At 47.0% G+C, this 14,196-nt stretch overlaps 1 protein-coding gene across 3 annotated transcripts in view; it reads left to right on the top strand.

Annotated features, from left to right (window-relative positions):
• Positions 1–1,989: 1,989 nt before the first annotated feature.
• The window catches only part of Nup85 (nucleoporin 85), an 18,993-nt gene continuing 6,786 nt past the window's right edge, over positions 1,990–14,196 (top strand). The window contains exons 1-10 of one of the 3 annotated variants that reach the window (XM_055619390.1): positions 2,028–2,104; positions 3,063–3,172; positions 3,688–3,781; positions 5,514–5,676; positions 7,240–7,310; positions 7,551–7,594; positions 9,497–9,566; positions 9,765–9,886; positions 13,604–13,738; positions 13,839–13,961. In XM_055619390.1, coding sequence (XP_055475365.1) covers positions 3,721–3,781; positions 5,514–5,676; positions 7,240–7,310; positions 7,551–7,594; positions 9,497–9,566; positions 9,765–9,886; positions 13,604–13,738; positions 13,839–13,961 — 789 coding nt within the window. In that variant the 5' untranslated portion in view covers positions 2,028–2,104; positions 3,063–3,172; positions 3,688–3,720. Of the gene's footprint in view, positions 2,105–3,062; positions 3,173–3,687; positions 3,782–5,513; positions 5,677–7,239; positions 7,311–7,550; positions 7,595–9,496; positions 9,567–9,764; positions 9,887–13,603; positions 13,739–13,838; positions 13,962–14,196 lie in introns of all 3 variants that reach the window. The other 2 variants (XM_055619392.1, XM_055619389.1) reach the window with 2 other exon arrangements.

The raw sequence follows: 14,196 nt of genomic DNA, 5'->3' as shown, positions 1-14,196 counted from the left end.
TGCCAGATGGAATTAGTTGAAGCCTAAGGACTTTGGGGGGTATAAATATGATAGTCCTGAGGAAGAGGGCACGGCTGCTTGGAGGAGGGCTGATTGCTGCTGGTTCGTCCTGCTGCTGCATTTGCTGTTTGCTGACTTGCTGGTTACCTGCATTTCTGGATTTCTTGATACTGGTATTGCCTGATATTGGTGTTGACTGATATCGGTATTTCCCCCAAAAGAATCCTACTGCCTTCCCTATCGGGAAGTAGCAAAGAGAACTCCACCCCCTGTCCCTACTAATCTTCTATCCTTTCTACCTGGTGTTGGGGGGTTAGAAGGGAGGTAGAAATGGTTAAGAACCCTAAATATAGTAGGTTTGATTAAAAAAGAAAAAAACTAGTTAATAACCCATTAATCCCAGCACTTGGGAGGCAGAGGCCCATCTCAAAACAAGCAAACCAAAAAACACTATGGGGGAGAGAGGAGTTAGAGAGATGACTCGGCAATGGCAATTAAGAGCACTGACTGCTCTTCCAGAGGACCTGGGTTCAATTACACACAGACAAAACACCAAAGAACAAAGAAAAATAAATTTTAAGTAAGTAAGTAAATATTATTACTGAATAGGTGGTGTGGGCATTAATCCCAGCACTTCAGGAAGGAGGCACAGGCAGGTGGATCTCTGTGAGTTCAAGGCTAGCCTGGTCCACAGAGTGAGCTCCAGGATGGTTAAGGTCTTGAAAAATCAAAATAAAATAGAATGTCCCTCCCCCCCCATTGTTAAGCATGGTGTTACCTTTAATTCCAGCACTAGGGAGGCAGAGACAGGCTGATCTCTGTGAGTTCAAGCAAGGCCAGCCTGGTCTGCAGAGTAAGCTCCTGTCTCAAAAAAAAAAAAAAAAGTAGCTATTTTTACTTCATAAATATACTGTTGTTGTCACTGATTATAATGCCACTGTGAAAGTTTTAGGAAAGGCAGGAAGATATAAGATCACTTATGCTTCGTGTGACTCTACAGTAAATTTAAGCTTCTGAAGTATTTTATTGTATGTATACTCATGTTTTACCTGCATGCATATCTGCATGTCTTCGTTTCACATGTGTGCCTGGTGCCCACAGAGGCCAGAGAGAACGTCGGGTCTCCTGAGACTTTTGTTTGACATGGATGTGCGTGCTTGAATGGAACCAGGGTCCCGTGGAGGAACAGCAAGGGTTCTTAAGCACCTAGCCAACACTCCAGTCCCCTAAACTTTGTATTGCTGTTTTCAGTGATAAGGATTTAAATAAAAAATTGACGACAAAAGGATTTCCTTAACATCTTGGAGGTTTTGTTTGTTGAGACTGGGTCTCATTTAGTCCTGATGTGAGCGCTTCCTTGCTATATAGCTAACGCTGGTCCTGAACTCCCGATTTTCCAGTCTCCACTTCCCAAGTGCTGCGATTGCTGGTTTGTGCCCTACTTCCAAGCTTATGTATGACCTCGAATTTAAGGAATTTCAGAATAATCCCAGGGAAAGGAAAGTTGCCAGTCTTGTAAACGGTTAAGTCGCGTTGTTTTGGGGTGGGAATGTCCGTGACTAATTCCAAAATAGGCACGTTATACACGTCGGAGTTCGGAAAAGGGACTGCGAATATTAACAGATCAGGAGGGAGGGACCACAGCCACTGTTAAGAGGTAAGACGGGCTTCCTGAGGCCAAGAAGCTTCCACAGTAAGAACAGATGCAGCAGCCCGCACCTGCGCACGCGCACATCCTCCCACCCGCCGCCTCTGGCTATCTCTCTGGGCCTTCCTCCTGCCTGGTGTGGGAGTGTCCGCGGCGCCGCCTGATCTAGTGGGAACATTCCGTGAGGCCAAATGGCCCCTGGCGCCGTTTTCCCTGAGGTGTTGTCTAGACTGTGACGGAGGGACACGAGTGGAGGTCTGCAGAGGGGGTCGTGGCTGAGATCGCTGGCCCTGCGGCATTTAGCTGTGCAGGCGCTGCGTAAGCCGCCCTGTACGGGTCCTCTTTGGCAGCTGGCTGCGAGCGGGAGGCCTGAGCGGAGAGCATCAGCGGCGCGGCAAGGTCCCGGCAGCAGGGCACGGCGCTATGGAGGAGCTCGATTGCGAGCCCGCAGTAACTGTAAGGGCGCCCCGGAGAGGCTTGCGTGGTCGCTTGTGGAGACCGCGGAGACCGCGTGGCCTTGGTCACTTCAGGCTTGCCTCCCTAGCTGCGGGACGCACGCTTCTTTCTTGCACTCAGTTGCTACCATCCGGGATGTCAGCTTAACTGGCTGCTAGGTTAGGGCGGTGGTGGTCCCTAGGCTTCAGGTCCTGTGAATACTCACCGGGTCGCAGAGACCCTTCTGCACCCCTTTCATCCCTTGTCTTTTTCATCTTTCTGCCTCTCTAGTTTCCCCCCTTGGTCGTTCGAGTGGCCTCGGTGTGAAGCCTCACATCATCCCTCTGAGAGCTTAGTGAGCTTCTGCTGTCCAGGCCCGAGGCTTAATAAACACGTTATTTATTATCTCGGGAGACTATGGACTACCTGTTTCTGTCGCTTTGTAGTCTTTTCGCTTGGACTTAGGAAATATTTTAAGTTATGTGTAGTATTTGGATATGAGCATAGAGGCATCGGATACCACCTGAACTGGAGTTCCAGGTGATTGTTAGCTGCTTTAGGTAGGTGCTGGGAACCGAACTCCGGCCCTTTCCAAGAGCATTAAGCACACCTTAACTTCTGGACCCTCTCCCCAGCACCTCCACTTGCATTTTTCAGGACTGTATATCAGGTGTGGATGATCTGTGATGAATTCAGAGCCAGGTGTTTGATACCTGTCTCTAAGCCCAGCGCTTTGGAGGCTGGGGGCTCAGCAGTTGAGACTAGCCTGGTTTAGGTTGCAGGACCGTTCTCGAAAAGCGAGGGAGTAACCCCAGCACTTGGGAGGTGGATGCCAGAGTAGCAGAAGTTCAAGGACAGCCTTGTTACCTCAGCCCTTGTTTACAAAAAACAAACAAAAAAGAAAAATTGGGAGCAGATGGGACTTGTGAATAAATTATCTCTTAGGGGAATTTTTTTCTTTTCTTGTTATTGGGTTTAGCTCTGTAGGTCAGAAAGCCTATAGCCACATGGTTTGTACAATTGGATATGAGCCTGGACTCGAAAGGATCGGTCTAAACTGGAGAGAGACATTTAGACTCATGAACAGAGGTGACACAGGCTGATGAGAGTGTTTCTGTTAAGTAATTAAGTGTTTTTGTTTTTGTTTTCCTCTTTGGGTTGTGGGCTTGCCTTGAATTTAATGATCCCCCTATAACAGGCTCGTAAGTACTGGGGTTACAGCTGTGCTCTGCCACACTGGGCTTTTTTTTCTTCAACACTTGAGAATTGGCATGCTGGGTTGAGGTACCCATTCAAATACCCTTGCTTACATAATTAGTGCCCTACAGACTTGGCTGTCTTCAGCCATGCACATGTGAGCATTGTTTCCTGATGGATTTCTTCTTTTTAAAAAGTTTCATTTATTTATTTATTATTTTATTTATTTATTTAGAGAAAGGGTTTCTCTGTGTAGCCCTGGCTGGCCTAGGACCTGCCTCCCTGGTACTGTGATTAAAGGCCTGAGCCACCACTGCCCGCCCAGCACAACTATGGATTCCTGCAGTTATACTTGTGAGTTGAATGGGAAGAAAATTCTAGGAGTAACGGTTCCTGTGTTTTATTAGTGGATTCCAGGAGTGAATTCCAAGAAGAAGCAGATGTGTTTTGACTGGGGTCCTGGGGAGATGCTCCTGTGTGAGACTTCCTTCAACAAAAAAGGTAGAGCTTGCTCACTTTTGTCTTGTTTGTTGACTTTCTGGGTCAGGAAATTGAAGTTAATTGGCAACATTTTTTTTTTAACTGTTTGTTGTGGTTTTGAGAAGGGTTCCCCTGTGCAGTCCTAGTGAGTCCAGGTTTGTGCAGTTTTGCAGTGTAGCACAGAGTACATCTTCCTCCCTCAGCCTCCGAAGGGCTGGGATTTGAGGTGTGAACCTCCACACTTGACATTCAATTTTGGTTTGTTTTTTTTTTTTTACGTTTTACTCTCTGTGAGTCAGATCTGCTCGCTTTTGCTCCCTGAGTGCTGGGATTAAAGGCATGAAATTTCAGCTGGTGCTCTTAACCACCAAGCCCATCTCTTTAGCACCCTCTCTATAACTGACCTTTAGAAATGAGTCATACGGCCTAATGGTGGTGCCTTTAATCCCACCCAGCTCTTGGGATGTAGAGGCAGGTGAGTCTCTTGAGTTTGAAGCCAGCCTGGTCTACAGAGTGAGCTCAGGACAGCCAGTGCCACACAGAGAGACCCTGTCTCAAAAAAACAAAAGAAATGAGTCGTACTGTGTGGCCAGACTCTTGGGTTGAGTCAATACTAGAATTTCTACTATTCAATCCTAGAATTTCTACTATTTAGAATAGTAGGACTAGGATGGAGAGTTACAGGGTCACCTTCTCAGTACTGCCAGACCCATTCTCAAAATGCAAGAATACAGGATATTGTCACTCGGCAGCTCAGTGGGAAACTTTAGCATGTGAAGCTCCCTTAATTAGATCAACAGTCTCACCAAAAAGAGGAAACTGTTTTGTTGCCTGCTTGTAATTCTGAATACTTGGGGGACTGATGCTGTCGTAGAATTGCTAAGACCATTCTCAGCTATGGAGTGAGACCCCATCTCAACATGCCACACCTCTGAAAAAAAAAATTTTTTTTTTTTTTAAATGTAGCTTGTTTGGCTTTGTATGTGGACTCATTTACCCTTGAATTTGTAATCCTGCCTCAATCTTCCAAGTGCTGAGTATATAGGCATATGCCCCATGCGCAACCAGTTTGTTTTTAAAGATTTTATTTATTGGGCTGGAGAGCTGGCTCAGTGGTTAAGAGCACTGTCTGCTTTTCCAGAGGTCGTGAGTTCAGTTTCCAGCAACCACATGGTGGCTCACAACCTTCTATCCTCTTTTTACCGCCTGCCCTCTTCTGTCACGCAGGTACACATGTAGGTGAAGCGCTCACATACATTAAAAAAAAATTGTTTAAAAATAAAATCTTTGAAAAAAAAAAGATTTTATTTATGTATTGAGTGCTCTATCTGCATGTACACCTGCACGCTGGAGGAGTACATAAGGTTCCAGTATATAGGTTGTGAGCCACCGTGTGGTTGCTGGAAATTGAACTTGGGACCTCTGGAAGAGCAGAGCTTCTTACCAGCTGAGTCATCTCACCAGCCCTCAGCCAGCTTTCATAATTAAAGAATTAAAAATACTAAAACGTAGCCAGGTATGGTGGTGCATGTCTGTAATTTCAGCATTCTGGCAAGGGCAGGCATATCTCTGGGAGTTCAATGCCAGCTTGGTCTACAAAGCAAGTACAGGACAGCCAAGGCTACACAGAGAGAGATCCTGTATCAAAGAAAAAAACCAACAACAGTAACAACAAAATACTAGATGGAGTGTTTTCTCCTTTGGGAGAAATGATAGACGTTAAATTATTATTATTATTTTTGTCCTGTTACAGATAAATCTGAGAAGGTACCTAGCTGCCCCTTTATTTATATCATACGGAAAGATGTAGATGTTTACTCTCAAATTTTGAGAAAACTCTTCAATGAATCTCATGGAATCTTTGTTGGCCTGCAAAAAATTGAGGAAGAATTGACGGGAAAATCCAGGAAAGCTCAGTAAGTGCCGGTGGGTGTGAAGCCGCTATGAAGCTGTGAAAGGCATTCTTACCCCTGTGAGTGGCAGAAGACTCATGATTCTCTCACGTGTCTTCCCACAGCTACAGACTGTGTAAATACTGTTGGAAGACTTACTGGCTTGATAAGCTTTTGTTTTTAGATTTCTCCTTTATTTGTATGTGTCCCTTAAACACCACTACCACCCAAAATAAAATAGAAGGGAGCCTAGGCCAAATAAGCCTTTGAGTTAGATCTCATTTTTGGGAGATTTGAAAATGAGGCAGGTGGATCTTTTAGAGCTAGTGGCCAGCCTGGTCTGCATAGTGAGCCCTAGGCCAGCCAGAGCTACAAAGCAAGACCTTGCCTCCAACACGGAAGAATTGTGTATGAGAGGTCAGCAAACAAGGCAAAAGAAGAATTGCTTCTGGAGCTTTTGTTTTTGACGGGGACTTGGAAAGCTGTTGTGCTCTGTGGATCAGGCTTTGTTTTCTCTTTTCTTCCTTTTGAGGCGGCAGGGATGGAGCCTCCTTTGTGAATACTCGGCTGCTGAGCGTATCCCTGGGCAAGCCCTCCAGGCTAGGCTTTGTTTTCTTCCTTTTCAATTGTTCTGGTGTGTCATGTAGCTCACATGACAGTGTGCTTGCTAAGTAGATGAGGATGAAGCTGGGTTCATCCGTTGTAGGCAAGCAGTCTCCTGACTCGGCTACGTCCCTAGGCCTTTCTTTCTCCTTTTTTCTATTCCTGGGTACACGGTCTAGTGCAGCCCAGGCTGTGTGTATGCACATATGTGTGTATTTTTGACCTTGTCCTCTTGCCACCTCTCATGTTCAGGGTTATCAACATGGGCCACCAAGCAGGGCTGTCTGTGTTGATGTGGGACAAGCACTGTATCAGTTTAGCAGGAATTGATTAGTGCACATTGGTGCAGGTACCTGTGGAACCAGAAGAGGGCATCGGCCCTCGGAAACAGTTACAGGCCGTTGGGAGCCATCTGATATTGGTTCCTGGGAGCCAAATTTAGGTCCTGGCAACTGAACTCTGGTCCTTTCTAACCGTATTATGCTCTCTTAACTATTGTGCCAAATCTCCAGTCCTTATTTGCTTATTTACTTACTTGGTGTGCTTACGTGAGTTTATATGTAATGGAGGCCAAAGTACTTCAGAGCTCCTGGAATTGGACTTGCAGATTGATGTGAGCCCTCTGATGTGGGTGTTGGGAACCAAACATGGGGTTTTCTGCAAGAGCAGTTCAGCCGCCTCCTGTCTTTTGATTCCTCTCTTTCTGGCATCAAGATATGTTCCCATTGAGCTTGGAAGATGGCTCAGTGGATCAGAGTACTCACTACTCTTGCAGAGGACCCAGGTTCTAGTCCAGCACCACATGGTGGCTCACAACCCCTTGTAATTCCAATTCTTAGAGGACCTGATGGCCCCTTTGGGCCTCTGAGGGCACAGGGTATGTCCATGGTGCATATGCAGGGTTAAAATCCATACACGTAAGTAAAATTAAAAAAGGTACGTTCCCATGTCATTTTGTATGTCATTCCTTTTTTTTTTTTGTAGACTGGTTCGCGTGAGTAAAAATTACCGATCAGTCATCCGGGCCTGTATGGAAGAAATGCACCAGGTTGCAGGTAAGGACCTTATGTATATTTGAAGTATCTGGTACTGTTTTCTCCAGAGGCCTTTAAGGAGGTTGCTTTGCAGTTCATACTAGGGCCTTGTTTTGATAAGATGCATTAGTATTTTCAAAGAAAAATGGGTGGGTGCTGAAGGAAACAAACACATGAGCTGTGTGGGGTTTCTGAGAGCAGAGTGGATGGAATACAGTCAATGCAGGTTGATTTACTTAAGATGTTTTTGTATTCTGCTAGTTGCTTCTAAAGATCCAGCCAGTGGCCAGCAGTTCAGCAGCCAGGTAAGGGGTAGCTATTTCATCGCATTGGCAACATTGTGTCTTTCTGTGTCCTTAGTGCCTAGGGTGGCTTTGTGGTCACTGATGCGGGAGGTTTCACCTTTCCTGGTAGACCAGCAGCTCTTTGGGATGGCAAGCATGGTTTTGAAAGCCCTGGTGTGGTAGTTCCTTAAGGTCTAGCCCACTGGAACACAGGATCTACTTGATAAATACTGAGTTTTCATTTCTTGTGGAAAAGTGAGTTCTAAATGCATGGTGTTTGTGAATTGTCGTTTAAGATGGAGGGTTGAGCTTTTGGAACTACTGCTTAGGCTCATGAACTCGCTGTCTTTGCTGAGCAGCAAGATTATAATTGAGTAGGACCAGAAGGTGCAACAGAAGACTCTCCTTCCTTTGTAGGCCCCAGTGTTTCTGTGACTGATGCGCAGGGAAAATATACTGTCCCTGACTGGTACAATGTGTGTTTTCCCCTGTGAACAGGATGATGGTGACTGAACAGGACAGTGAGATGGGGGTGGCTGGGGCAGGTGCTTCGTCTTCCTAAAGATAGGCTCCAGGTCTCCTTTATCTCATGTGGGAGAGTCTTCTATCAGCTTTGCTCTTTCAATTTTTGCAGTGCCCGCTCTCAATCCCAGTATCATAGGTGTGCTAAGTATGTGCGCTGTTGCTGAGCTGTACCCTCGGCCTACAGGTCCCCTTTTTTGTTCCCTTTTACTGTGTGTGTGTTTACTGAGTGTATGCTTTTGTTGTATACGTTGAGTGCACCTGTGTGTGCGTGTGGAGGACTGAAGATGCTGAGTGTCTATTCCTTCTGCTTAGTCTGTGTCTTAAACCTGGGGCTTGTGTTTTCTTGGCTACGCTAGAAGCCAGCAAGTCCCAGTGAACCTTCTTCGTTCCCCTAGTAGCTGAAGTTACAGATGGCTCGGGTCTCCAACTTTTTACTTGTGTGCGGGGATCCAAACTCTGTTCCTCATGTTTGCACACCACAGTCTCTTAAGGGAGGAGCAATCTCTCCTACTGGCCATGAACTTGTTTTGCTCTCTTCTGTTGTAGATGCCTCAATATTGGGTTTACAGCATGAGCTACCATGCCTGGCCCTGGACTTTATATCTTTTTAGGTTTAATTTTTATTTATGTGTATGAATATTTGCCTGCATGTGTGTTTGTGTGCTGTGTGCATGCAGTCCCCACAGAGGTCAGAAGCAGGTGTCGGGGCCTTTGGAACTAGAGTTACAGGTAGTTGTTGGCTACCATTTGGGTGCTGGGAATCAAACCAAGGCTTTTTGCAAGAGCAGCCAGTGCTCTGCACTGCTGAGATCTTCAGCCTCTGGACTCAGCCGTTAACAGCCCATTTCTTAAACTTGAGTTCTTGGCATCTATGTGTCGGTGGGTCTATACCCACCACCATATTCCTTTCTTCCTCTCTCTGTCTGTCATGATTCAGGCTGGCCTGAAAGTCCTGTTTCCCCCAACCATCACTCTCCAAGTCCTCGGGTCATAGGCCCAGGCGGGCATGGAGCTCCTGCCGCCCCTGCCTAGGTCTCCTCTGAGTGGCAGGTTTCAGGTGCGCCATTGCCCTGCCTCCGGCTTTGCAATTTGATTTTCCTTTTAATTTATTGACAGAATTTCTCAAAATTATTTCTTTTGCTCATATAAGGTTCTTTCTTGAACCAATCAAGAGCATCAGTGTGCTATGCTAGTTTACTTTTCTAATTCACATTAAAATAAAATCACCAGTATGAAAATTATGAAAGTTTTTATCCCCTCCTGGGCTACCTGGTGAGAAATCCTGCCATAGGCATATCCGTGAGTCAGGGTTTGTGACTCAGGCTCTACTATATTTCTTCTCTTTGATTTCAGCAATATTTTCAGTTAAAACTTGTCTTGTCTCTATTTCTCCCTTAGGTCTCCATTTTGTCAGCCATGGAGCTCATTTGGAACTTATGTGAGATTCTTTTTATTGAAGTAGCTCCAGGTAAGCCCACATTGTCTGTCTGTCTGATGTAGCCCCAGTTAGCCCAGGCTAACCTTGTTGTAACATTGCAGGGTCCCTATCATCCTGTGTCTTCCAGGCGGGTTTTCTGCTTTAACATCAGTGTCTGTACCTTGGGGGGGGTGGGACCTACTGCAGATGAAGCTGGGGTCCCTGTGTGACGTGAGTCTCTCCTCTCAGCTGGCCCTCTCCTTCTCCATCTTCTTGACTGGGTCCGACTGCATGTGTGCGAGGTGGACAGTTTGTCAGCAGATGTTCTGGGCAGTGAGAACCCAAGCAAACACGAGAGCTTCTGGAACTTGGTGAGTGTGATGTTGGCTGGGCCCTTTTCCCTTTGCCATGCATTCTGTGTCCTGCCGTCCAGGCCTCAGGATGGTCTACTGCTTCAGGCCTTGGCTCAGTTCTTTGAGTTTATGATCATAGAGGGGTTTTTTGCATCTTTACTTCTCAGCTCCAGAGCAGTTTAAAACTAATTTAGAGAGTACACTTGGTAAACTTGCCATAAGAGGAAGCTTGATTTGTTTGTAGCTCTGAGAAGTAGGAAGATAGTCAAAGTGGTTGGTTGATGGGGGAGATAAGATGGGGCTGGAGTGCAGTGAATACAAGTGGTCATTTTGAGGTAGGAGAATACTCTAGGGAAGCCCTTCTCAACCTGTGGGTCAACAGGGGTTGCATAGCAGATATCCTGATTACCAGAGATTTACATTATGATTGATGACAATAGCAAAATTATATTTATGAAGTAGCAGTGAAATGATTTTTATAGGTGGGGTCACCACAACATGAGGAACTGTATTAAAAGGGTCTCCGTGTTAGGAAGCTTGAGAACCACTGATTGATCAGGGTTCGTGCTAGAAGAGGGCTTCAGATCACATTACAGATGGTTGTGAGCTGCCATGTGGTTGCTGGGAATTGAACACAGGACCTTTGGAAGAGCAGAGTGCTCTTAACTGCTGAACCATCTCTCCAGCCCCTGTAAAGGGAACTTTTGTTCACCTGTTTCAACTGTTGTCTCGGAGACCTACTGCCTCTGTCTGCTAACCTAGGCCTAGTCCTGGAAGCTTCTAGCCTCTGTACAATCTAACCTAGGCCTAGAACATTTTCAGCCTCTTGAGAGTTACTGCTTAATAAGCTCACCCTTCCTTGTACTTTCTGAGCTCAAAGCTGACTGTTTCAACTCAGCTGTTCCGGCTCAAACTCTTCTCCCAGGTAACTTACTCAATCTGCCTTTATTTTGGCCTCTGAATTGCTCTGCTTAGCCTCAAACTAGCTCCAGCAATTTTTTTCTAATCTTCTGGCTTCTTGTCATTCTCTAGCTCTTTCTGTACTCATCTGTGTTCTCTCTGCAACCTTTCTATTATTGTCCTGATAAAACAGCTCGCTCTCTCTCCCTCTCTCCTTTTCCCTCTTTCCCTCCACCCTCCTCTCTCCTTGCTCTCTCCTCTCTATCTTAGCGAGCTTCCTTTCCTCTTCTCGTGAGAGTTGGGTATATCCCTTTCTGTCAAGTCTTTTCTGATTCGTCACCTTTTCTGCCACTCAATTAAACATAATTTCCTTCATTGTTTGGGATTAAAGGTGTGTACCACCATGCCTGGACCTAAGCCTTTCTTTACCTGAAACTTGCTCTTTACCAGGCTGCCTTGAACCTCAGATCTGCTTGCCTCTCTCTCCTGGATTAAAGGTGTTTGTTTTCCAGATGGATCACACAGTCTAGAAGGTGTTTGGATGTGGTCTCTTGCCAGAACAGCCATGTTCTGAGTTAACATTCCTCTGCATGTTTGAGCTAGCCTGGTGTACAAAGTTCATTCCAGGATAGCCAGGGCTATACAGAGAAACCTTTGGAAAACCAACCAACCAAAAAAGATGAATGTATTTTTACATTGTATGAGTATATGTGTGTTATATATGTGACCCATATGTGTGCTTGGTGGTTATTGGGGCCAAAGAGGGTGTCAGATCCGTGGAATTGAGGTTGTGGGTTGTGAACTGCCAGGAGGGGCTGAACGTTGCACTTCTTTCAGGGCGCAGAGTGCACGGAGCTGATAAGCCATCTGCTCAGCCCCTGGTGGTTGTTTTTGAGACAGGATCTCATTCTGCCTACAAGCGTTTGCCACCATTTGCTGTTTTATGGCGTGCTGGGGATGGCCAGAACCCGGTGGATGCAACCCTGTGGCTGGAACCACGTGACAGTACCTAACTCCTGAGTACTGTCCGCCCATTCTGGGCTTACGCCTGTTGCCCCACATCTGCCCTGTTTACATGCTTTTCCAGCTAGAACTCGGGTCCTGGTGCTTGCAAGAGGAATGCTCTCCTGACTGAGCTCTCCCCAGCCCTGATTTCTTCTTTTCCATGTAAAACATTTTTGGCAGTTCCATATGTGTGTGCTGTGAATTTTGGGGTTGCACAGATTGCTCAGCGATCAAGAGAATGGACTGGCTGCCCTTGCAGAGGTGCCCTTGGTCAGCACCTGTTGGGGGGGGTTCACAACTGCCTGTTGGGACGTCAGTTCCTCTGGCCTCTGCAGATGCCTGTGCTCGTGTGTGTATAACACTACCCCTTACATATGTGTATACACACAATTTAAGATTAAAATAGTTTGTAAATAATGAAATTTAGTAATTTTCTTCTTCTTCTTTTTTTTTTTTTTTTTTTTTTGGTTTTTTTGAGACAGGGTTTCTCTGTGTAGCTCTGGCTGTCCTAGAACTTGCTCTGTAGACTAGGCTGGCCTCAGACTCAGAGTTCTGCCTGGTTCTGTTTCTTGGGTTCTGGGATTAAAGGCATACATCGCCACCTGACTTCAATTTTAGCAATTTTCTTTCTTCATTTCCCTCTCCTCCCCTTTCTGATACCCTTCTTCTTGGCAGTCTCCTTCCTACTTTCATGTCTTGGTGTTTGCCCTGTTGATTTTAATTAGGACTTTCTGCATGATGTGGGCAGAAGGTTATTTACTGGAATATGGACAGCCTACCAGTGGCTATACACTGAGGAAAGGGACCTGCTTTGTGTCTGTGTTTTAGTATAGACGTGTCTTGAAGTCTCTTCTGTGTTTTCTATACATGATATGTAAATATTTTCTCAGTCATTTTTTTCACCTTCTTGTTAAACACTTGACAGTAATTTGAGACAGTCCAACTGTCTTTAGTTAGGGTTTCCTCCAACTCTTCTTCCTCCTCCTCTTCTTGAGACAAGGTTTCTCTGTGTAGGTCTGGCTGTCCTGGAACTTGCTCTGTAGACCAGGCTGACCTCAAACTCCCAAGATCTACCTGCTTCTGCCTCCCGAGTGCTGGGATTAAAGGCAAGCACCACTACCGCCCAACTTTAGTTAGGGTTTCTATTGCTGTATGTAACACCACAACCAAAGCAAGTAGGAGAGGAAATGGTTCATTTGGCTTATGCTTCCACCTCATTATTCGTTGTTGAAGGAAGTCAGACAGGAACTCATCAAGCAGGGCAGGAACCTGGAGGCAGGAGCCAATGCAGAGGCTAAGGAGGAGTGCTTCATACTGGTTTGCTCTCATGGCTTGCTCAGCCTGCTTTCTTACAGAACCCAGTATCACCAGCCCAGGGATGGCTCCACCCATCAGGGCTCTCCAATGGGCCCTCTCCCATCAGTCACTAAATAATAAAATGCTCTGCAGGCTGGTCTATAGCCTGATCCTATGGAGGCATTTTTGTTTTGTTTTTCGAGACAGGGTTTCTCTGCGTAGCCTTGGCTGTCCTGGAACTCATTTTGTAGGCTGGCCTTGAACTCCCAGAGATCCCCTGCCACTGTCGTGCTGGTATTTTACGTGTGTGCTGTCACTGCCTGGCATATGGAGGTATTTTCTTAGCTGAGGTTCCTGCCTCTCTGATTTTCGCTTCTGTTAAGTTGACATAAAACCAGCCAGCATAGGGTATCACTGGGAGTTACTGCTAGAAGGGAGGGTTTCTTGTTGACTTGGGGTCAAGGGCAGCCTGGAAGTCAGCACTTCGCAGTGCTGAGCCTTCTGCTGGGGCTCATGTTCCCACATGTCTTGTAGGTGACGGTCTTGGTGCTCCAGGGCCGGCTGGATGAGGCACGACAAATGCTGTCCCAAGAGGCCGACGCCGACCCCTCTTCTGCAGGCGTGTGCCGCACCCTTGGGGAGCTGATGAGGACAATGCCCATTCTCAGCGTATGTGGGCGCTGCCTTGCCTGCCTGGTTGGGGGGGGTAGGGATCAGGGAGCATGTCGGTCTGGGCAGCTCAGAGTCTCACAGCCCGCCCCTGTCCCAGCCTGGCAACACGCAGACACTGACAGAGTTGGAGCTGAAGTGGCAGCACTGGCGCGAGGAGTGTGAGAGGCACTTGCAAGACAGCACATTTGCAGCCAGCCCCCGCCTGGAGTCTCTCTGCAAGGTGGGGTCCGGGCAGGGCTGGCGGGTCCGGGCAGGGCTGGCGGGTCCGGTCAGGGCTGGCGGGTCCGGTCAGGGCTGGCGGGTCCGGTCAGGGCTGGCGGGTCCGGTCAGGGCTGGCGGGTCCGGTCAGGGGTCCGGTCAGGGCTGGCAGGGTCCGGTCAGGGCTAGCGGGGTCCGGTCAGGGCTGGCGGGTCCGGTCAGGGCTGGCGGGGTCCGGTCAGGGCTGGCGGGTCCGG

The sequence above is a fragment of the Psammomys obesus genome, unplaced genomic scaffold (genome assembly GCF_907164565.1).
Source record: "Psammomys obesus unplaced genomic scaffold, mPsaObe1.curated_primary_1811, whole genome shotgun sequence".
Taxonomy (NCBI): domain Eukaryota; kingdom Metazoa; phylum Chordata; class Mammalia; order Rodentia; family Muridae; genus Psammomys; species Psammomys obesus.
Note: the sequence above shows the minus strand (reverse complement) of the source record. Positions and strands in the feature narration are given on the sequence as shown.